This window comes from Artemia sp. Qi Xiang Cuo, chromosome 19 (assembly GCF_049724085.1).
Source record: "Artemia sp. Qi Xiang Cuo chromosome 19, ASM4972408v1, whole genome shotgun sequence".
In the NCBI taxonomy this organism is placed as follows: domain Eukaryota; kingdom Metazoa; phylum Arthropoda; class Branchiopoda; order Anostraca; family Artemiidae; genus Artemia; species Artemia sp. Qi Xiang Cuo.
In genome coordinates this window covers 59396570-59422147 of record NC_142812.1, presented here as the reverse complement: position 1 = coordinate 59422147, position 25578 = coordinate 59396570, and the positions used below count along the sequence as shown (strand labels likewise).

Below are 25578 nucleotides of genomic sequence, written 5' to 3'. Positions count from 1 at the left end.
TTATATAGGCACTTTTCGAGCAACTTCCCAAATGTAGACAGGATCAAAATCGGCCGATAGTTTGTTGGGTTCTTCGGGTCTCCTCCTTTATACAAAGAGATAATTCTTACAGACTTGAAACAAGAAGGAAATGTTCTGGTTTTAAAACAGAGGTTGAACACATGAGAAAGCAGGTTTACAATATTTGGTACTATGCACTTAATCAGATTAGTCGATGACTCATCAATCCCTTCTGAAGATCCATTCTTTAAAAGGTTTGTTGAAAGTGAAAGCTCATCTGGGGTTACAGGAGTAAGAAAAATGGAGTAATTGAGAGACAAGTGTAAATTTCATTGAAAGTCCTCTCCAGTTTCATTATCCAGATGACGGGCCAGGTTGTTTCCAGCAGCTGACGTGGTTTCCTCACCCATTTTCGCAAATTGTATATTTAATGCATTGATAACTTCCGATTTCCCTGTAGGAAGTTTAGTTCCATCTTCAGCTATTAATTCATCAGGAAGATCCTGGGTCTTATGCTTTCCTAAGCACTTATTAATTATTTCCCATGTCTTCTTGGGGGACCCTTCTGCTTCAACAAATGCTTCGGCGAAGTAATGACTTTTTGCTGATCTTAAAATTTTTGTTAAATAATTTTTGTATCTGTGAAATTCAGCTAACTTAACTTCAGATGGATGCATTAAGTATGCCTTATATAACAGATTCTTATTTTTTATTGATACCAGCAATCTAGGAGATATCCAAGGCTTAATCGGCTTTATACTATTTCTTCTTGATATTTGGCGGAGAGGGAAAGCATTATTGAAGGAACGTTTAAACTGATTCACAAAACATTCAGCAGCAAATTCAGGGTCTGAAGACTCTAAACCAGAAGAAAAATCACTTGAAGAAAGCAATACTTTAAGTCTACTTAAGGAACTCTTATTTTTCTTTTAGTAGGCCTATTAAGCTCTGTAATCAAGTGAAGGTGAGTCACAAGCGTCAAATGATCTGAGAAATCTTCAATAACAACACCACTAGAATTTAATTCCAAATTCAGAAACAAATTATCAATAAGGGAAGCAGAATCTTTCGTTATTCTTGTTGGGACTCCATAAGCTGGTAAGAGACCACCGAACAGGCAAACTGATAACAAGTCAGCCCCGTCAGAAGAGATTCCGTGGAAATTACCGCTTGAATTATTAGAATTATATAAATCAATATTAAAGTCACCCATGATAACTATTTTGGCGTACTTTTTTGAAGGAATAAGCATAAAATCATCAATAAGTTGAATGAATCTTGACGCAGGAAAACTTGGAGACCATTAAAAAACACAACACAAAATTTTCATACCATTTACATTTATTTTAACTGACAAAAACTTAAACGCCATTTCAAGATATAGGTGATCAAATTCACTCACAAGATCTGACTGAATTGTTGATTTAATGAAAAACCTACCCCTCCCTGTTTTTTATTAATCCGATTCTTATGAAAAAAGTATATTCCTGTTTATTAATAAATGTCTTTGTCGAATCATTTAAAATGTTTCACAAGAGGCGAAGACATCTATATTATGATGAGAAATAAACAGGGATATTCGATCAAAAATATTTAGTAACCCGCGACAGTTCAAAAATGCCATCCTAAAATTAGCGCCTTTATTTAAAACTTAGGTGGGGAGTAGATATTTATTATTTGGGATAGAATGAACCATCATTTCAAAAACATCGTCATCTTTGCATAAATTCTCAAATATTTTACCTAAATCTAGGGGGAGTTCCTAAAAATTACGAATTCTATTATCCATTATCTCGATGCTGGGTATACTTATTGACAAAAAGTGACTTACCAACCATACGGAGAGTCATAGGAGACACAAATGTAACCAGAACTTCATCTGAAAGAGACAAACATAAACGAAAAACTAGAACTTTATAACATGAAAACCTTATATAGGAAAAATCAGGAATAGTGTGGCACAAAGTAAGGAAATTAAATATAACAGTTTTGATAACAAAAAAAAAAGTAAGAAAAAACCACATAATACTCATTATGATACTAAACGCAAAACGTAAAATAAACGTAAAAATAATTTAGCACTAAACGCAAAATGAACAAAATACTCCACAAAATCTTATAAATCTAAACTCAGATTACTACTATCCTATTCAGTTATTGATCAGCTCTCTCCCATATCACCGAACCATTTTTTTTTATCTCAAGCCATACATGGTTTCCTTTATTTTTAACCCGAGAAGCAATTATCATTCCAGACTTCTTCATCTCTTTTGCTTTAGCGAGGAATCATGTGCATAAAGTTTTAAGTGCTGAAGGAACGTCCTTGTAAGTTTTAATTCCAGAGACCTAAAGCTTGGATACGTTTTGCATAACTAGATAAGCTTCAGCTTCATTCCTGAGCCTAATTAGCACTGGATTAACTGCCGGTTTACGTGTCTGACTTTGATTATGGCGTCTATTCGTTATATTGACAGTTTTTCCTCCTAAGCGGTAACATTTGTTAATTGACACAGATGACTCCATTTTTATTGTATTCTTAAGTATATCTTTCACGTGAGCTTCAAGGGATTGATTCGGATTAATATCTGTCTGTAAGCCGTGTATGATCAAGTTCGAACTTCTTTCTTTTACTTCAATTAGTAGCATTTGACGCTCGAGCAACGAGTTCTTCTGCTTTTGCTCTTCAAGTGACCTTTCTAGTTTGGATATTTTTCCATCTCTTACTGAAGCCTCATTCTTTAACTCCTGTATCTCAGAAGATAAATTGTTAACTGCAGCTATTAAATCTGCCTGCCTACTAAGTAGTCAGTCTAATTTTTCGTTTTGGAGCTCATTAGCTGGGTTAAACTTGGCTTAGGATACTGGAATATTTATTACATAAGTTTGGCGATATACCTAAACACAATTTTTTTTAAACAATATTAAACGAGATTCACTCACAAGGGGGGCGATTGACTACCCCCCGAAAAATCCAAAAAACGTGTTGTTGAAAGAAAAATTCAGTTGAATAAATTTCTCAGATGACAGTTAAGGTATCCAGTAATTGCGCAATTTTAATCCTTTCATTCACTCAAATGTTTTTCGATTAGGATAGCTATCTATTTCATATTCTGGTCTTCACAGTACATGAGCTAGATTCATACTGATTTTGGTCTACCAAATCATAGTTTTGGTAGACCATAAAATTTTGGACAAAAGCTACCACGGGGAAAAAATTAATTATATAATTGTGGGGCAATTATACCATTTTGTTTTAGATTTTTTAATTCATTTATAATTTTGGTAGCAAACTGATTGGACTGATCGTGGGTTACAGTTGTATATGTAGATTTGCCATTTGGGTTATAGCTGTATATGTAGTTTTGTTATTTAGATTCAAATAAATTTTTATGTTGTAATCTGTCGTATCTATGACAACCAGAGAATTGATTTTATCCGCTTTAGTTATAATAATGGACGGGTCTTTGCCGAGATTCGATAGAATTTTTAGGTCATACAAATTATCTGGTTTTATATTGCCAGGAGAATTAACCTTTTTTTGATTGTTGTAAAGGGTATCAATAAGAATAGCCCTAACTTCGTCTGGGCTGGAAATAGAGGTATTCAATTTGTGCAAAGAAGACTAGAGAGAAAATTAAATCTGCCACAGGAACTTTTTTTTAGAAGAAAAGAGAAAATTTTAGACCTTTTTTGAGAGTTGGAATTTCCTTTGGTTCAAGCGTTCTAGAGGCAGTTTCGCCAGAAGATGAAACAAAAAATACGCCAGACCTTTGAAAACACGCCAAAAATACGCCAGAGCTTTTGACAACAATGACTGCCAACACGGTAAGCCCTGAAAGTGCTAAAATCGCCCAAATTTGCGTGTTTCACAACAATTTTTGGCACTACAGTAAAAAAAAAAATTCGCATGGCCCGCTAAGAGTAGTTGGATTAGTTTTAGGTCAAATTCTTAATTTTTGTTTTTATGTCCGGTTATTTTAAACTTAGCGGCAATCTTTCGAGACGAACGCGGCACAAAGGCGGTCCTGATTATATCAAACTTCGAGTAAATATTTCAAAACAAATATGGAAATATGCGGTCCGCCCTTTTTGTTAATTACTCTATCTTTTTTAAAAATCCTCATTATTTCGTCCATGCCAAAAATAAAAAATTGTATCACGAAAGTGGCACAAATTTTACCACAAGCTACAGTATTACACATGACGAAATATTGCTAAAATCGTAATTTCGTGCTAAAGTGTTTTGCCCCTAATCTACCACTATTTTTACCTTGCTTACCCTTGCTTACCCTTTCAAAGCTTACCCTTGTTTCACCCTGCTCCGCTTTCACGGAAAAGCAACCATTTTGCATAATCCGCCAAAATTAATCTCTTTGTAGCTACAGATTTATGCGTTATAATGGTTAAGCAGCTGCGAAACTTTTTTATTAACTTCAGCTTTTTCCTATTTGGATACGCTAGTCTGTACTAGTAGCAACCACAAGCCGAAGACATAAAATATCGTTGGTTTATTATCGCATAGAAATCATAGTTATGCACCTGCTTAAGATTCAGTTAAATGCCATTGGCTGAAAAATCAACACAAATAAACTAATGAACCACGAGAGATTACTGGCGATATTTTAGCAAAACCACTCAAAACAAAACAAACATTTTTTAATTGCTATCAGAAAGGGATTTTTCGTCCCTCTTTTTTATCTGGTACAGACTAGTCTAAACACTGAAAAATTTAAAATAAAAATAATTTTTGAATTTGCCATATTGAGATATTGATGATAGTAAGTCAAGCCATTGGTTCAATATTTACCCTGGAAACTTGCACTATTTTCATATTTTAGTAGTGTCACGACAAGCATAACAGTGATAAATCTCAGAGACTCTGATGACTCGAAAACAGCTATCATCCCGCAGGGTAGGCTACACCAAGGGCCAAAATCAAGTGAAGGGAGGGGGGGGCTGTAAAAGCTTAACTTTTAGAAAGTATTTTCATTACTCAGTTGACAGTTCACACGGAAACCAGGTATAATTTTATTCTGGGTGCTATCAGCCCTAGGAACAGAGCTATATCACCCATATTTTAGGTCAAAATGTGAGGCAGTTAAACTGCAAGTTTTTTGAATCTGTGAATCATAAGTGCTATTGTTGAAAGGGGGACATTAAAACGATTTAAAAGGGTTTTAAAGACCTTTTTATCTACGATCAAGCGAGTGCCGGAGGATCTAGACAAACAGTCTCTTTAACAGCTAATCCCCAAGTGTAATAAAACTCTACAGTGTGGCAAGTCTCGAACATTTAAAGTTACTTTCCAACACGAAATAACCTCGATACCTTTCTCAAAGTTTCAGTGGAAATTGGATATGAACACCTCCCAGCTGAAGAGTTCGTGTTCTTACCTCGGCATTGCTTTAATTGCCACGCAATCGGTCACCTAGCCGCAGATTGTAAGAACGGTTCATTATGTTCCAAATGCGGCTCTGCCGATCACAAATCTACGTCCGATACCCCGTGTCAGAAGGCGGCCTTTTGCGTTGGTTGCAAGAAGCAGGGTCATACTTGCTACAGTGAGAAGTGCCCGAAAAACTGTAAACCCTCAAACTAATGACCTCGTCACTAACTCTTTTATCGTGGAATATAAACAGCTATTTTATTAATAAACCTTCGGTTCTGGAAAGCCCTTGTTCTGAGTTTAGTGTGATTTTTTTCCAGGAATATTTTGTTACCAAATATGGTCTGAACATACTTGAGCTTGTGGATATGACAACTTATTTTGTACCCGCTAGACAGCTGAACAATAGAGGCCGACCCTTGGGTGGACTTATTACGTTTTTGAAATCAGCTCTCTGTTCTAGTATCTTCGAAGCAAATGATTATTATCTAGCTGTGAGAGTGGATTGTTCTGTGTGTATTAGTGTTTATCTTCCCACAGATTACAATAATGACCAGTCTGAGCGTAAATTTGCGCTATCTTGTGAAAAACTAGGTTCATGTATAGCCAAAACTTTACACTTAGGTTTACCTTGCATTATAGCCGGTGACTTTCATTGTAATCTGTCAGAGCCGAATTCTCAAGCTTCACTCGTACAACGTACAACGTTAAGGGCTTATTTAGTGATTTCTTATGTGTTTAGATAAATTGTCCGATTTTACGTTTGTTCACACGTCCTCGCGAACTTCCAACCTGGACCACGTTGTAGCATCGTCAGATTTCCGAGCGGATATAATAAAGGTTGTGTTTGATTATCAGTTGTCTGATCATATTCCCATAACTTGCCCTGTCGGTACGCCATCTTCTGGTCACAAAACCACACCTCTTGCTCCTTCAGCACCTCGACACCGTCGTAACTGGTCGAAAATTGATCAAGCCTTATTCATCAAGTCCGTAGATTCAGTCCTGAATAAAATCAGCGTCCCATTTCATCTCCTTCAGAAGTCACTCTAGTTACCTCAAAAAGAGGTTTCTATTTGTCTAGATATATATTGCGCAGAAATCTGCCCTGCTCTCCGCTTCGCAGAAAAAAGCTGTTCCATTGCAATGAATTCGTAAAGGAATCATTCCCGGGTGGTCGTCAAATCCAGATCTCGTCATTTCATGTTGTCAAGCAAAATTCTGGTTTTCAGTATGGAAAGAGTGTGGACGTCCGAATATGGGTCTTATGAACAGCATACGGATTTTCACGAAGCGAAAGTTTTCTAAGGCCCTGGCTCGGCATCGGGAAAATCTAGTCAATCATTATTCTGCCCGTGCCAAACAATATAGAAATATGATCTTCACGTTTGTCTCTCGTTCTGAAAAAAATTCTTCTTCATCATCCCCAGCCGACATCCCTGAAGATGAATGGTATGCCCATTACGAATCGGAGTTCTCGGCTCCTGACCCCTCCATCGAACAACCTTACGAGGCTGCCTTGGATCAGTTTCTATCTTCTCATCCCGATGAAGATTTTATCGTCAGTACCCGCTCTGTTGAAGATGCCATCTGTAGACTCAAATGGAAAGGCTCATCGGGCATTGACGAAGTCAGTGCGATCCACTTGAAACACGAAGGTATTCTCGCGGCACATCTGTCTCTCTGCTGATGCAGATGATTTTCTCTCAATGGATTGTTCCTGCCTCTTTCTGCATCGGAGATCTGACTCCCAATTCTAAAAAGTGAAAATTTGAAGCTCAATGTACAGCATTCCGTCCGATAACTGTAGCTACGTCACTGTGCAAGCTCTTCGAGTTACTGTTTATACAGGAACTCGGAAAAGTATGATACACTCCTCCGCATCAGTTCGGCTTCAAGTGAGGAATGGATGTGCTGATACCTTAACAGTCGTTGCTAATGTCTTGATAGATGCCAAATCTTCTGGAGAGAGCCTTTCTTTGGCAGGACACGACATTAGACGTGCATTCGACTCTCTAATCGATGCTGCGATGCTTTTGAAGGCCGGTAAACGTGGGTTAAATCTATCTGTCATTCATTCTCTCGAGAATCTGTATTCTAGATTACGGATCAGACTGAAAATAGCTCCTGGCAAGAGTTTGACTTCTATCTCGCGCACTCAACTTGTTCCATCCGAGGAGAGAGGGCGTAAAGGAACAATCACCTTTCCCAAACTTTTCAATACCTGTGTCCTTGATGCACAAGATCAATGTCCATCTTCGCTGATTCTGTCATCTACTAACTTGTCTTTGGTATGTTACGAGGACGACATTCTGAATCTTAGCCGAACCCTTCAGCGGGCAATTGATATCTTCAAAATCCTTGAAGCCGAATATCTTAAAGTTGAACTTCAGTTCAACTCTTCAAAATCGGAAATCGTACTATTCAATTGGAAAACTGGTTTTTGTGTTCCTACCATTGCCCTTGGTTTTAGCTCTATCCAGCCAGTGGATCACCTCATTTATCTAGGTTTACCCATAGGTTTGTCTATCCGTCACTCCCGAAAACTTCTCCTCGAACAGCTTCAACTATGAATTTCAGCGTCTTATGCTTCAGTTGTAACGTGCAAACTCCGATTCAACCGGCTGCTTCTAGCAAGCCTGTATAACGCCATCGCTCTTCGTCACATTTTATATGCCACTCCCTTCTGGAAACTTCTCACAAAAACTGACCAGAATATAATCAGAGCAATGTATTTTCGTTTTGCGAAGTATTTGGATCGTCTACCTCCGTGGTATAGGAATTCGCATTTAATTGAAAATTTTAAAGTCGCAGACCCGGACGTCGCCGTCGCTAGACGAATAGCGAAGCATAATAGAAAAATACGCCGAAATCTACACGAGTGGTCCCATCTGCTCATTCATTGAATCAGTTATTCGTTTTCTTTGTTGGTTCAGTTTGTTATAGTTTGTGTCTTCTTTTTTTTTTCTTTTTTCTTTTAAGTGCTCTGTCTTGTTGTATTATTTGACGGGTTTTTCAACAAATAAATAAATAAATATAAAAAAATAGCAATTCTATTCACTTATTTCAAACACAAGAAACTAATTATTTCAAGAAACAAATTTGGGCTATATATTTGCACATCAAAGAGGTGCGGGTAAAGCGTAGGGTACTTATTTAGCAGCCATAAAACACTTGATAAGTGAAGTTTACTACTACTACTACTACTAACAACTCACCGCAGCACCAAGCCGCCCGAGGCCAACACAGCCACGCACGCTCCTCCTCCACCCCAATCTACTCAAAGCCTCTCTCTTTATACCCGCCCACGAAGTTCCCATTTCCCCCAAATCTTTCTTTATGACGTCCTCCCACCCCAGACGGGGACGACCTGCTTTCCGTTTAGCCCTACATGGTTACTCAAAAAGAACGCACTTCGGCAATCTGCCATCCATCATCCACATGACGTGTCCTAGCCACCTAAGCCTTTCCTTCATTATAGTCATTGAGGGCAATATTGATTCCCCTTTTTTCTATAGCCAAATTATTGACATACGGTCAGTAAACAAGATTTCAAAAAAAATCCTCAAGCAATTTCTCATGAAAATATCTAGCAAATCTTCGTCCGCTTTTCGGATCGTCCATGCTTCAGAGCCATATTTGACCACTGTCATCAATATAGCTTCTAATATTCTAATCTTGGTTTGCAGACTTATCTTCCTATTCTTCCAGACTTTTTTTAACTGTGAAAAAACACCCTGAACCTTGGCCGTTCTATTTTTAACATTTTCACTGCTCCAACCATGTTTACTAATAGTACTACCAAGATAAGTGAAACTGTCCATCTGATCAATTTTTTCGTCATCCAGTGTCGCTTTTTTATTTTTATTGATTCCCAGTCTTAGCCTTCTTATCATTAATTTTCTAAACAATTCTAGCACCCTGACCTCGCAGCACCCCTAAAACTTAATTCATTTCGCTCACACTTTCATCTAGGATGCTTAAATCATCAGCATAATCCAAGTCCAGGATACTTTTTCCTCTCCATTTTATTCCGTGGTCTCTCATTGCCTTTCCTGTGCTCCTTAAAACAAAGTCCATCAAAATAATCCATACAAAGGGGGATAGAACCCAGCCCTGCTTAACTCCTGATTTAATACAAAACCAGCTGCTAACCTCAGCTCCTACCTTAACCGCAGCAGTGTTATTCTCATACATAGCACTAATCACTTTAATGTATTTGTCTGGTATACCATACAAGGATAAAACCTTTACTAAAGCTCTTCTCCTCCTCCAGGATAAGTGCAGTTTGGTTAATGCTAATGAAATAAAAAAGAATAGGATGAAAATATAATATTTTATGACTAATAATATTATAAAAATACAATCCTGCGATTTGGAAAATCCCAAATCTTAATTTTAACATCCATTATTCTATAGACACCCATGTTCAATTACTATACATTGGAGACTAACCGGTTAGTATCTTATCAAATCTTCGCAATATAATTTTCGCGTGTTTGCCGGCTACCAAATAAGTACCACACAAAAACTATTAAAGTTACTAGCTTATGCTGTGGTTTTTAGACATCTTTTGTTTAGTTAGCTAAAGGTTGTGATACAATAATTCCTATAATTTCAGCAAAATTTTAAGCCACACCAGAAATATTTTCCCATTTAAGAAATAGAAATTACAAGTCTTTAAAACCGTAGAAATGATATATTTAGAAAAGGTATGAGGCTTAAAACACTGTCCCTCTGCCTCATATGAACTTCAAATTTGAAAGTTTCACTTTAATAACATGGAGAATTTCTAACATCATCAAAGGTCAGTGCCATTTGGAGAGAAACAGAGTGGAAGTAATAAATCATGGAGAGCCACTAAACTGCACCTTTACCCTTTACTCAGTAGCGATTTTTGTAATACTACGGCATTAGAAAAGAAAACTAAAAGAAAGAAAAGAAATATAAAACGAGAGCATAACAAAGAAATTCAGTCTAAGAAAAGGGACACCAGGGTCCAAATAGAACTTGGAGACGATTCATATGGCACTACTGAAAACTTGGAGAATATTAGAAAAGAAATCAGAATTGCAAAAATGAAACTAAATTTGCAGACTCTGTCTGTGATGGCAGAAAGTAATATTTTGGGAGAATTACAAACAGTTGGAGGACAAAAGAACTCAGGGGAACGAAGAGGTCTTGGAATCATTGGGAAAAATTAGACATGACCAAAAGGTAGAATCGAATGGATGACAACACGTTTAAGAAAATTCGAAAGGTATTGAAGTTCGGGTTGGATTGGTAGGCCTTAGGAAGAAATCTAAGATCGGTCGTATCAACTCTAAGGGGTATTTGGCCTCTTTTGGGAGGGAAAAACCCCTTCGGTGAGCCATGAACGATAGTTGGTTTCCTCAACGTACAACAAGTGTGCCAGTTGTGATCCCTTTACTGAGGCTTTGCCTTTCCAATATTGGGTCTCAGGGAGGTACTCCCTCTAAAACTTCATCCGGTAGCCCGATTCGTTGCTCTTACCTTGTATTGGAATCGGCAATTAATTCCTCCAAACCTTATTCTTTGATCTATATGTTCAAATTTCATCTTTAGTTGGCATCGACGTACATTCTTTTTTCGATTATTTCATGGGATGGAACCCACAAAAAACTTATTAATGGCTCATTCGGATTTTTACCTGATTTTTCTGTACGCCAATCACTTTTGGGGATCTTTTATTTATGGGTATGAATAAATTTAAGCTATGCTAAGGGGCGATTTGTATTTTAATTGAGATGTGGACTTATGTTCATTGTTGGAGGTTGAAAGGCTAGTTGATCCAGTCCCTCCAGACGAGTAGCATCAATATATTGTGGAAGAACCTGATTCTATTATCTCTGAGATCTCCCAAATAATTCCAATCAATTTTCGCAATTTCCTAATGAAATTTGTCCAGGTAACTTTGCTTAAAAATTGTCATTGAACCATTTAGAATTTTTAGTGCTGGCTCTGGGGATATACCGAAATCCCCCTGAAATTTTACTTCAGGGGGAAGTAAAACAATAGCTTTTGGGCATGAAAAACTAAAAAAAAACAAAAAAACTATCAATAGGCTTCAGTGACGAGGTAGTAATCCACGTCAAATTATCAATTAAACAATTGTCAAGGTTAATTTTCCTCGCTTAATTTTAGTATGTTATTTTTCTGCTCCCTCACGGTTTCGATACATCAACGAAAAACGATAATTTAGCATCATTCCGTAGACGACATTCAACGTTATCCATCTGCGTAAATACACATTTAAATTGGGTATATAGTTTTTTCTATTGACAATATGGTTATATGTTTTTTTCGTTAAAAATTGGTTGAAATTACTGAAAAGGACAATTTTCCAATTTTCAAGCAGGTTAAGAATCTTTCACAAAAATAAGATCTAAGTAATATTGAAATTCTGGCTCAGCAAATGGATATATCTGAAACTAATGAATCCAGTGGTATTAGTATTTTGTCCTTTTTGAACAAGTTACAGCAGTAGGATCCTTTTAGACTCACCTATTTCAGGGGGAAAGTATACCTTTGCAGTAGAAAATAAACCATAAGACAAGCAAAGCTGTAGATAGTCCATAGAAACGCTCATACCGAGCTCATGAAGATTCCCGATGTATCATAAAATAGGGATGAAGATCCCTATTGAAGTCCCTGAGCATCATAAATGGATTGAAAAAATTGGTAATTTCAAAGTTGCTTATGCACAATATCCACGAAAATTGGGATAAAACCAGATGATATCCTGCACAAAATTGGGATAAAACCAGATGACACCATACACCAGTGACACCCTACACAAAATTGGGATAAAACCAGATGACACCCTACACCAGTGACACCCTACACAAAATTGGGATAAAACCAGATGACACCCTACACCAGTGACACCCTACACAAAATTGGGATAAAACCAGGTGACACCATACACCAGTGACACCCTACACAAAATTGGGATAAAACCAGATGACACCCTACACCAGTGACACCCTACAAAAAAATGGGATAAAACCAGATGACACCCTACACAGTACAATCACAGTTTAATCTTTTGGTTTTTGTAAAGCTAGGCTGAAGAATAAAAGATTCAAATAACATTTTGTGATATATGACAAGGTCAATTTTTACCAATTGACCTAGTCGTAATATCGACCTAGATAAAAACAATATCGACCATGATCAAAAACAAAATATCGACCTAGATAAAAACGACCACAATATCGTTTTGGATGTATGCTCCATTACCTCCATGTTGCCTGAGTTGTTGATTAGTATGATAAAATTTGCATCCTGGAATTTTTAAGGGAACTCAGTTACAGTCATTTTGCCAAGCATAAGTAAGAACGATAGCATGAAAAATAGAAAGTTAACATATCTCATTTAAAAAACTAAAAGAACAATTTAACCCTTGGCAGTTAAGCTGGATAAGTTTGAGGCATTCCCAATTACCATCACCATATTCAGGTTGGATTCTATCTTTAAACAACTACTTAGAACTATTATGATTATGTTGCCCTGCTAAATATCATAATTAAGTCGATGTTACTGTTTCGTATACACACCTCCGAAATTCACGTTTAAAGCTTCCAGATTTTTAAGACGGCTAATGCTTTGGGATTACCATCATAATTACCCATAGCTATTAAAAATAAATATTATTCGATACGCAGTTTTGTCCTCACAGCCCAACAAAAACTATAAAAAATGAAGAGACAATCACACAAAAACAACCAAAAAGTTCAACTTCATAATATGAATGAAAAAAAAATGCTCTTAGCCTTATCATATTTGACATTTGGCATATTTGACAATTGATGTTTAATGCAACAGCGGAGTATAGTCCTAGGTACCATTTCTATGGCCCCTCCGTACCAAACAGGTTTTTCTGATAGGTAAAGATTTCTACAGGTCATTACACCTTTCAAAGAGACGGGTTTTCTATTGTGACATCGATTTTTCGGAAGTCAATCTCATGAATACATTTTTATTTATTTTTTTTTTTTTTTAAACTGGTATTTTTTAAATGAATTACATAGCACTTTTCAGAAACCCGTGAATGTAGGACTGAAAGTCCAATTAATAATAAAGTTAGTGTGACCGCAATTTTTGATCTGGTTAAGTGGGTATAATCTGGTTTGGTTTGTTATTGCGAGAGGATTACTCAATTTACATCTTAGTGTTAACTGAGCAATGACTTAAGGAACATTTGAAGGTGGAGAAAAAAAGGGGTAATTAGCGATTGGATAATTTTAACAAGAAATGACCGAAAAGTGTTTTGGTTTGCACAGTGTTGTCAATTTTAAATAGTTTAGAAATAAAAAAATTAACAAGAAATGGCTGAAAAGCGTTTTGAGGGAGTTGAGTTGCACGAGGGTTCAGTTACATGCGGATTCAGTTACACGGGGATTAGTTAAATGGGGTCGAGTAGCACGGAGGTTCAGTTGTACAGGGTTTCGGTTATACAGGGGTTCAGTTACATAGGGGGTTCAGTTGTACGGGGTTTCGGTTATACAGGGGTTCAGTTACATGGAGGGTTCAGTTATTTTTCTGATTTTGTGTGTTTTCGCAAGAAAATAACTGGTCTTTTAGCAAACTTAGCCATAGCTACCTGAATTGATAGGTGATTTGAATAAAAGGAATTCAAATATTTTGTCTATGAAATAGAAGCTAACTCAATTTGCGAAAAGATATTCCATTTGAACAACTCTGATCTGATTGAATTTTTGCCGACAATGAGATTTAATCGCTGCTAAGCCTATTGCTATTGCGAAAGGGGTTTCTCAATTTACTTCTTAGTGTTAAATGACAGATTTCCAAATACGATCATTTTGAAAAGCAGACAAAAAAATTGGTTTGTCCCCTCATTTCTGTAGGGCAGGAGATAACTTAATTTACTTAGACAATGAATGATATTAATTAGTGATTGATTGTATCAGTGGAGAAAAAAAAGATTAAACTGATTAACAGTTAAGGTAACCCCAAAGGAGCTGTTAACTGAGGTAATTTGTTATAAATTTTAAAAATACCTAACGACGAATTGGAAACGTTTGATTAACATTTGCAAAAAAAGGAGTAATGAGATTTGCGAATTGGAGGAGATGGGGTTGTTATGCACTGTATAATACACAAGTGATGTTTTGGAGAGTTAGGGGTCGTGTGTGTCTCTTTGGGCTATGTGTGTCTCTTTGGGAGCGTTTGAATATTTTGGTTACTAAAGTATTATATTTTGATCATGTTTTAGGATATTCGATTAGGATTAACTTAACTTCATTTCTTGAGTGTTGTCGGGGGTAACACGTAAGTACCAAATTTTGAGTTCACTGCAGGGGATTTTCCACAAGGAGAATTTTCCATGGGGAGCGAATTTTCCAGGAGGTGAATTGCCACAAGTTTCACAGGAAATCATCCGTACATAGGTTTTTTCCAAATTTTTAAAGAAAATTTGCAAATGAAAAGAGGATTTTTGCACCAAACTTATGTTAATTTCTGCTCGTTTTGGGTTTTGATTCGATTATTTCCTACATTCTGTACCGTCTCATGAAATGTAATTAAACAAATATTAAAGATTTTTCAACTAAAGTAAGGAGCAAGTTTAAAACTCATAACAGATTTTCTTAAAAAATTTGGAAAAAAAGCCAACTTCACAATAAAGAGTAAGGAGTTAAGGATGAGACAGACTTTTGATATTTTACAGAATTAAATAAAGAAAAACTGGGGGGGGGGGATTCAGTTGTACAGGGTTTCGGTTATACAGGGGTTCATTTAAAGAGGTCTCACTTGCACGAAGGTTCAGATGCATGGGGATTCACTTGCTTGGGGTTCAGTTACACGGGGATTCAGTTACAATGGAACCCACACAAAAGACAATGGGAGGCACACACAAAATCCAAATTAGCCCAGTGGCCTACGAGAAATCATGGGTTGCATGGGGGGTTGACTTGCACGAGGGATTCAGTTAAAGGGGGTACAGTTACACGGGAGTTTAGTTAAATTGGGTTGAGTACAAATATAAAAGATTTTTCAACTAAAGTAAGGAGCAAGTTTAAAACTCAACAGATTTTCTTTAAAAATTTGGAAAAAAAAGCCAACTTCACAATAAAGAGTAAGGAGTTAAGGATGAGACATACTTTTTAACTTTTAAATAATAAAATAAAAAACAACGGGGGGTTCAGTTGTAAAGGGTTTCGGTTATACAGGGGTTCATTTAAAGAGGTCTCACTTGCACTAAGGTTCAGATGCATGAGGATTCACTTGCTTGGGGTTCAGTTACACGGGGATTCAGTTACAATGGAACCCACACAAAAAACAATGAGGGCACACACAAAAGCTAAATTAGCCCAGTGGCCTACGAGAAATCATAGGTTGCATGGGGGGTTGACTTGCACGAGGGTTCAGTTAAAGGGGGTACAGTTACACGGGGGTTTAGTTAAATTGGGTTGAGTTGCAGGAGGGTTCAGTAGCACGAGACTTCAGTAGCATGGGGGGTTCAGTTGTACAGGGTTTTGGTTATACAGGGGTTCAGTTAAAGAGGTCTCACTTGCACGAAGGTTCAGATGCATGGGGATTCACTTGCTTGGGGTTCAGTTACACGGGGATTCAGTTACAATGGAACCCACAACAAAAAAACAATGGGGGCACACACAAAAGCCAAATTAGCCCATTGGCCTACGAGAAAGCATGAGTTGCATGGGGGGTTGACTTGCACGAGGGTTCAGTTAAAGGGGGTACAGTTACACGGGAGTTTAGTTAAATTGGGTTGAGTACAAATATAAAAGATTTTTCAACTAAAGTATGGAGCAAGTTTAAAACTCATAACAGATTTTCTTTAAAAATTTGGAAAAAAAGCCAACTTCACAATAAAGAGTAAGGAGATAAGGATGAGACAGACTTTTGATCTTTTACATAATTAAATAAATAAAAACGGGGGGTTCAGTTGTACAGGGTTTCGGTTATACGGGGGTTCAGTTAAAGAGGTCTCACTTGCACGAAGGTTCAGATGCATGGGGATTCACTTGCTTGGGGTTCAGTTACACGGGGATTCAGTTACAATGGAAGCCACACAAAAAACAATGGGGGCAGTTACATTTTCTTGATTTTTCAAAGTTCATTTTGAATTTCTTTCGTTGAAATTCAAGAGTTGGAATATTTCAGTAGTGTTTGGTTGTGGTTTACCTTGTCACAGTTACATTTTCTTGATTTTTCAAAGTTCATTTAGAATTTCTAACGTTGAAATGCAAGAGATGTAATATTTCCGAAGTGTTTGGTTGTGGTTTAACTTGTCACAGTTACATTTTCGTGATTTTTCAAAGTTCATTTTGAATTTCTTTCGTTGAAATGCAAGAGTTGGAATATTTCAGTAGTGTTTGGTTGTGGTTTACCTTGTCACAGTTACATGTTCTTGATTTTTCAAAGTTCATTTTGAAAGTTTTTTTTTTTTTTTTTTTGGGGGGGGGGGGATACACGAGGGGCTGAAACAAAAGCAGAACTTTTAAAATCACAACAACTGAAGATCAGTAAACAATTCCATTGTTGAATTATTTATTTAACAGAAATTCTCGCTTTTTTGAACGAACACCATGTAAAGAGGGTTGGGGTTGAATTTCTTTCGTTGAAATGCAAGAGTTGGAATATTTCAGTAGTGTTTGGTTGTGGTTTACCTTGTCACAGTTACATTTTCTTGATTTTTCAAAGTTCATTTTGAATGTCTTTCGTTGAAATGCAAGAGTTGGAATATTTCAGTAGTGTTTGGTTGTGGTTTACCTTGTCAAAGTTACATTTTCATGATTTTTCAAAGTTCCTTTTGAATTTCTTTCGTTGAAATGCAAGAGTTGGAATATTTCAGTAGTGTTTGGTTGTGGTTTACCTTGTCACAGTTACATTTTCTTGATTTTTCAAAGTTCATTTTGAATGTCTTTCGTTGACTTGCATGAGTTGGATTATTTCAGTAGTGTTTGGTTATGGTTTACCTTGTCACAGTTACATTTTCTTGATTTTTCAAAGTTCATTTTGAATTTCTTTCGTTGAAGTGCAAGAATTGGAATATTTCAGTAGTGTTTGGTTATGGTTTACCTTGTCACAGTTACATTTTCTTGATTTTTCAAAGTTCATTTGAATTTCTTTCATTGAAATGCAAGAGTTGGAATATTTCAGTAGTGTTTGGTTGTGGTTTACCATGACAAAGTTATATTTTCTTGATTTTTCAAAGTTCATTTTGAATTTCTTTCATTGAAATGCAAGAGTTGGAATATTTCAGTAGTGTATGGTTTTGGTTTACCTTGTCACAGTTACATTTTCTTGATTTTTCAAAGTTCATTTTGAATTTCTTTCGTTGAAATTCAAGAGTTGGAATATTTCAGTAGTGTTTGGTTGTGGTTTACCTTGTCACAATTACATTTTCTTGATTTTTCAAAGTTCATTTTGAATTTCTTTCGTTGAAATGCAAGAGTTGGAATATTTCAGTAGTGTTTGGTTGTGGTTTACCTTGTCACAGTTACATTTTCTTGATTTTTCAAAGTTCATTTTGAATTTCTTTCGTTGAAATGCAAGAGTTGGAATATTTCAGTAGTGTTTGGTTATGGTTTACCTTGTCACAGTTACATTTTCTTGATTTTTCAAAGTTCATTTTGAATTTCTTTCGTTTAAATGCAAGAGTTGGAAGATTTCAGTAGTGTTTGGTTATGGTTTACCTTGTCACAGTTACATTTTCTTTATTTTTCAAAGTTCATTTTGAATTTCTTTCGTTGAAATGCAAGAGTTGGAATATTTCAGTAATGTTTGGTTGTGGTTTACCATGTCAAAGTTATATTTTCTTGATTTTTCAAAGTTCATTTTGAATTTCTTTCATTGAAATGCAAGAGTTGGAATATTTCAGTAGTGTTTGGTTGTGGTTTACCTTGTCACAGTTACATTTTCTTGATTTTTCAAAGTTCATTTTGAATTTCTTTCGTTGAAATGCAAGAGTTGGAATATTTCAGTAGTGTTTGGTTGTGGTTTACCTTGTCACAGTTACATTTTCTTGATTTTTCAAAGTTCATTTCGAATTTCTTTCGTTGAAATGCAAGAGTTGGAATATTTCAGTAGTGTTTGGTTGTGGTTTACCTTGTCACAGTTACATTTTCTTGATTTTTCAAAGTTCATTTTGAATTTCTTTCGTTGAAATGCAAGAGTTGGAATATTTCAGTAGTGTTTGGTTGTGGTTTACCTTGTCACAGTTACATTTTCTTGATTTTTCAAAGTTCATTTTGAATTTCTTTCGCTGAAATGCAAGAGTTGGAATATTTCGGTAGTGTTTGGTTATGGTTTACCTTGCCACAGTTACATTTTCTTGATTTTTCAAAGTTTATTTTGAATTTCTTTCGTTGAAATGCAAGAGTTGCAATATTTCAGTAGTGTTTGGTTGTGGTTTACCTTGTCACAGTTACATTTTCTTGATTTTTCAAAGTTCATTTTGAAAGTTTTTTTTTTTTTTTTTTTTTTTTTTTGGGGTGGGGGGGATACACGATTGGCTGAAACAAAAGCAGAACTTTTAAAATCACAACAACTGAAGATCAGTAAACAATTCCATTGTTGAATTATTTATTTAACAGAAATTCTCGCTTTTTTGAACGAACACCATGTAAAGAGGGTTGGGGTTGAATTTCTTTCGTTGAAATGCAAGAGTTGGAATATTTCAGTAGTGTTTGGTTGTGGTTTACCTTGTCACAGTTACATTTTCTTGATTTCTCAAGGTTTATTTTTAATGTATTTCATTGAAATGCAATAGTTGGAGTATTTCAGTATTGTACGGTTGTGGTTTACCTTGTCACAGCTACATTTTCTTGATTTTTCAAAGTTCATTTTGAATTTCTTTCGTTGAGATGATAGAGTTGGAATATTTCAGTAGTGTTTGGTTGTGGTTTACCTTGTCACAATTACATTTTCTTGATTTTTCAAAGTTCATTTTGAATTTCTTTCGTTGAAATGCAAGAGTTGGAATATTTCAGTAGTGTTTGGTTGTGGTTTACCTTGTCACAGTTACATTTTCTTGATTTTTCAAAGTTCATTTTGAATTTCTTTCGTTGAAATGCAAGAGTTGGAATATTTCAGTAGTGTTTGGTTATGGTTTTCCTTGTCACAGTTACATTTTCTTGATTTTTCAAAGTTCATTTTGAATTTCTTTCGTTGAAATGCAAGAATTGGAAGATTTCAGTAGTGTTTGGTTATGGTTTACCTTTTCACAGTTACATTTTCTTGATTTTTCAAAGTTAATTTGAATTTCTTTCGTTGAAATGCAAGAGTTGGAATATTTCAGTAGTGTTTGGTTGTGGTTTACCATGTCAAAGTTATATTTTCTTGATTTTTCAAAGTTCATTTTGAATTTCTTTCGTTGAAATGCAAGAGTTGGAATATTTCGGTAGTGTTTGGTTGTGGTTTACCTTGTTAAAGTTACATTTTCTTGATTTTTCAAAGTTCATTTTGAATTTCTTTCGTTGAAATGCAAGAGTTGGAATATTTCAGTAGTGTTTGGTTATGGTTTACCTTGTCATAGTTACATTTTCTTGATTTTTCAAAGTTCATTTCGAATTTCTTTCGTTGAAATGCAAGAGTTGGAATATTTCAGTAGTGTTTGGTTGTGGTTTACCTTGTCACAGTTACATTTTCTTGATTTTTCAAAGTTCATTTTGAATTTCTTTCGTTGAAATGCAAGAGTTGGAATATTTCAGTAGTGTTCGGTTGTGGTTTAACTTGGCACAGTTACCTTTACTTGATTTTTCAAAGTTCACTCTGAATTCCTTTTGTTGAAATGCAAGATTTGCAATATTTCAGTAGTGTTTGCTTGAATTTACCTTGTCACAGTTACATTTTCTCGATTTTTCTAAGTTCATTTTGAATTTCTATCGTTGAAATGCAAGAATTGGAAGATTTCAGTAGTGTTTGGTTATGGTTTACCTTGTCACAGTTACATTTTCTTGATTTTTCAAAGTTCATTTGAATTTCTTTCGTTGAAATGCAAGAGTTGGAATATTTCAGTAATGTTTGGTTGTGGTTTACCATGACAAAGTTATATTTCCTTGATTTTTCAAAGTTCATTTTGAATTTCTTTCATTGAAATTCAAGAGTTGGAATATTTCAGTAGTGTTGGGTTGTGGTTTACCTTGTCACTTTTACATTTTATTTATTTTTCAAATGTAATTTTGAATTTCTGTAGTTTAATTTCCATAGTTTTTATTTTTCAGTAGATTTATGTTTTTGTTTAAATATTTAGTTTTAAATATTATTTATTTTTCAAAGTTCATTTCTAATTTCTGTCGATGAAATGCAAGAGTTGGAATATTTCTGTTGGTGTTTTTGTTGGTTTAACTTTTCACAGTTACATTTTAATTTATTTTAATATTTCATTTTTATTATCTTTCAGTTACAATCAATTGTTGTAATATTTAAGTGATGTGAGGGTGTGGTTTTCCTTGTCACAGTTAACTTTTCTTGATTTTTCAATGTTCATTTTGAATTTCTTTCGTTGAAATGCAAGAGTTGGAATATTTCAGTAGTGTTTGCTTGTGGTTTACCTTGTCACAGTTACATTTTCTTGATTTTTCAAAGTTCATTTTGAATCATTCAAGAAACGTGATTAAACACGTTTTTAAACTACATGCTATTTGCATGCCTTTCCTTCGCACCTTTCCAAACGAGCGGGGATTCCCCGCTGGTTCCTACACATTGCAAAAAAGTGAGCAGTACGAAAACTCCACGTTTTCAACCAGACTGGTTTTTTAGACAACACACCCACAGAGATGACACACACACACAAAGAGACGAGACACGCACAGACACGACACACAAACAGCGTCATAGTGAGATATCCAAAAAGTTCACTCTAAAGAGTTGTCTAGGTTCACTTAGAGTGGCGCACCACTCTAAGTGAACCTAGATCAACCCAACTTTTTGGATATATATCTCACTATGACTCTGTTTGTGTGTCGTGTCTGTGCGTGTCTCGTCTCTATGTGTATGTGTGTCATCTCTGTGGGTGTGTTGTCTAAAAACCAGTCTGGTTGAAAAAGTGGAGTTTTCGTACTGCTCACTTTTTTGCAATGTGTAGGAACCAGCGGGGAATCCCCGCTCGTTTGGAAAGGTGCCAAGGAAAGGCATGCAAATAGCGAGTAGTTTAAAAACATGTTTAATCACGTTTCTTGAATGATTCAAAATGAACTTTGAAAAATCAAGAAAATGTAACTGTGACAAGGTAAACCACAAGCAAACACTACTGAAATATTCCAACTCTTGCATTTCAACGAAAGAAATTCAAAATGAACTTTGAAAAATCAAGAAAATGTAACTGTGACAAGGTAAACCACAACCAAACACTACTGAAATATTCCAACTCTTGCATTTCAACGAAAGAAATTCAAAATGAACTTTGAAAAATCAAGAAAATGTAACTGTGACAAGGTAAACCACAAACAAACACTACTGAAATATTCCAACTCTTGCATTTCAACGAAAGAAATTCGAAATGAACTTTGAAAAATCAAAAAAATGTAACTGTGACAAGGTAAACCACAACCAAACACTACTGAAATATTCCAACTCTTTCATTTCAACGAAAGAAATTCAAAATGAACTTTGAAAATTCTAGAAAATGGAACTGTGACAAGCTAAACAAAAATAAACCCCTACTTAATTATTCAATCTCGTTAATTAAATATTTTGTTTATAACTATTTACTAAGATATTTCAGGTAATAGTTCCGTTGTCTCTCTCATCCAGGAAATATAACTCCAGAAATAGTCAAACTCTTGCATTTCAATGAAAGAAAGTCAAAATGAAATTTGAAAAATCAAGAAAATGTAACTGTCACACGGTACAACATAACCAAACCCCCCAGACATAGACAACATCGGGCCGTACCACGACCTAAATACGAAATGAAATTTGAAATATCAAGTAAATGTAGCTGTGACTCTGTAAACCACATCCAAACACTACTGAAATATTCCAACTCTTGCATTTCAATGAAAGAAATTCAAAATGAACTTTGAAAAATCAAGAAAATGTAACTGTGACAAGGTAAACCACAACCAAACACTACTGAAATATTCCAACTATTGCATTTCAATGAAAGAAATTCAAAATGAACTTTGAAAAATCAAGAAAATGTAACTGTGGCAAGGTAAACCATAACCAAACACTACTGAAATATTCCAACTCTTGCATTTCAACGAAAGAAATTCAAAATGAACTTTGAAAAATCACGAAAATGTAACTTTGACGAGGTAAACCATAACCAAACACTACTGACATATTCCAACTCTTGCATGTCACCTAAAGAAATTCAACATGTACATAGAAACATCAATACACTGAAAATGAGACACTGAAATATTCCAACTCTTGCATTTCAACGAAAGAAATTCAAAATGAACTTTGAAAAATCAAGAAAATGTAACTGTGACAAGGTAAACCACAACCAAACACTACTGAAATATTCCAAGTCTTGCATTTCAATGAAAGAAATTCAAAATGAACTTTGAAAAATCAAGAAAATGTAACTGTGACAAGGTAAACCACAACCAAACACCACTGAAATATTCCAACTCTTGCATTTCAACGAAAGTAATTCAAATTGAACATTGAAAAATCTAGACAATGTAAATGTGACAAGGTAAACCACCACCAAACACTACTGAAATATTCCAACTCTTGCATTTCAACGAAAGAAATTCAAAATGAACTTTGAAAAATCAAGAAAATGTAACTTTAACAAGGTAAACCACAACCAAACACTACTGAAATATTCCAACTCTTGCATTTCAATGAATGAAATTGAAAATGAACTTTGAAAAATCAATAAAATGTAACTTTGACATGGTAAACCGCAACCAAACACTACTGAAATATTCCAACTCTTGCATTTCAACGAAAGAAATTAAAATGAACTTTGAAAAATCAAGAAAATGTAACTGTGACAAGGTAAACCATAACCAAACACTACTGAAATCTTCCAACTCTTGCATTTCAACGAAAAAAATTCAAAATGAACTTTGAAAAATCAATAAAATGTAACTGTTACAAGTTAAAACATAACCAAACACTACTTAAATAGAACAAATAGTTAATTTAAAATAACTAAAAAAAAAATGAAAATAGAAAAATAAATAAAATGTAAATTTTAAGTTGAAAACACCTACAAATAAATAATTAAATATACAAACTCTTGCATTTCATCGAAAGACATTCAAAATGACCTTCGAAAAATCTAGAAAATGTAATTGTGACAAGGTAAACCACAACCAAACACTACTGAAATATTCCAACTCTTGCATTTCAACGAAAGAAATTCAAAATGAACTTTGAAAAATCAAGAAAATGTAACTGTGACAAGGTAAACCACAACCAAACACTACTGAAATATTCCAACTCTTGCATTTCAACGAAAGAAATTCAAAATGAACTTTGAAAAATCAAGAAAATGTAACTGTGACAAGGTAAACCACAACCAAACACTACTGAAATATTCCAACTCTTGCATTTCAACGAAAGAAATTCAAAATGAACTTTGAAAAATCAAGAAAATGTAACTGCCCCCAATGTTTTTTGTGTGGGTTCCATTGTAACTGAATCCCCGTCTAACTGAACCCCAAGCAAGTGAATCCCCATGCATCTGAACCTTCGTGCAAGTGAGACCTCTTTAACTGAACCCCTGTATAACTGAAACCCTGTACAACTGAACCCCCCGTTTTTATTTATTTCATTATGTAAAAGATCAAAAGTCTGTCTCATCCTTAACTCCTTACTCTTTATTGTGAAGTTGGCTTTTTTTTCCAAATTTTTAAAGAAAATCTGTTATGAGTTTTAAACTTGCTCCTTACTTTAGTTTAAAAATCTTTTATATTTGTACTCAACCCAATTTAACTAAACTCCCGTGTAACTGTACCCTTTTTAACTGAATCCCTCGTGCAAGTCAACCCCCCATGCAACCCATGATTTCTCGTAGGCCACTGGGCTAATTTGGCTTTTGTGTGTGCCCCCATTGTTTTTTTGTGTGGGTTCCATTGTAACTGAATCCCCGTGTAAATGAACCCCAATCAAGTGAATCCCCATGCATCTGAACCTTCGTGCAAGTGAAACCTCTTTAACTGAACCCCTGTATAACCAAAACCCTGTACAACTGAACCCCCCCGTGCTACTGACGTCTCGTGCTACTGACCGCTCGTGCAACTCAATCCAATGTAACTAAACCCCCGTGTAACTGTACCCCCTTTAACTGAACCCTCGTGCAAGTCAACCCCCCATGCAACCTATGATTTCTCGTAGGCCACTGGGCTAATTTAGCTTTTGTGTGTGCCCTCATTGTTTTTTGTGTGGGTTCCATTGTAACTGAATCCCCGTGTAACTGAACCCCAAGCAAGTGAATCCCCATGCATCTGAACCTTCGTGCAAGTGAGACTTCTTTAACTGAACCCCTGTATAACCTAAACCCTGTACAACTGAACCCCCCGTTTTTATTTATTTAATTATGTAAAAGATCAAAAGTCTGTCTCATCCTTAACTCCTTACTCTTTATTTTGAAGTTGGCTTTTTTTACAAATTTTTAAAGAAAATCTTTTATGAGTTTTAAACTTGCTCCATACTTTAGTTGAAAAATCTTTTATATTTGTACTCAACCCAATTTAACTAAACTCCCGTGTAACTGTCCCCTCTTTCACTGAATCCCTCGTGCAAGTCAACCCCCCATGCCACTCAGGATTTCTCGTAGGCCACTGGGCTAATTTGGCTTTTGTGTGTGCCCCTCATTGTTTTACTCCTTACTCTTTATTGTGAAGTTGGCTTTTTTTTCCAAATTTTTAAAGAAAATCTGTTATGAGTTTTAAACTTGCTCCTTACTTTAGTTGAAAAATCTTTTATATTTGTTTAATTACATTTCATGAGACTGTAAAGAATTTAGGAAATAATCGAATCAAAACCCAAAACGAGCAGAAATTAACATAAGTTTGGTGCAAAAATCCTCTTTTCATTTGCAAATTTTCTTTAAAAATTTGGAAAAAACCTATGTACGGATGATTTCCCGTAAAACTTGTAGCAATTCACCTCCTGGAAAATTCCCTCCCCATGGAAAATTCTCCTTGTGGAAAATCCCCTGCAGTGAACTCAAAATTTGGTACTTACGTGTTACCCCCGACAACACTCAAGGAATG

General features: G+C 35.4%; 1 protein-coding gene across 1 annotated transcript; it reads left to right on the top strand.

The window, feature by feature from the left end:
- Nucleotides 1-7167: 7167 nt before the first annotated feature.
- Nucleotides 7168-7959, top strand: LOC148941063 (uncharacterized). Its single transcript, XM_089105156.1, has one exon. The coding sequence runs from the start codon at nt 7168-7170 to the stop codon at nt 7957-7959; it is 792 nt and encodes a 263-aa protein (XP_088961282.1).
- Nucleotides 7960-25578: the final 17619 nt, after the last annotated feature.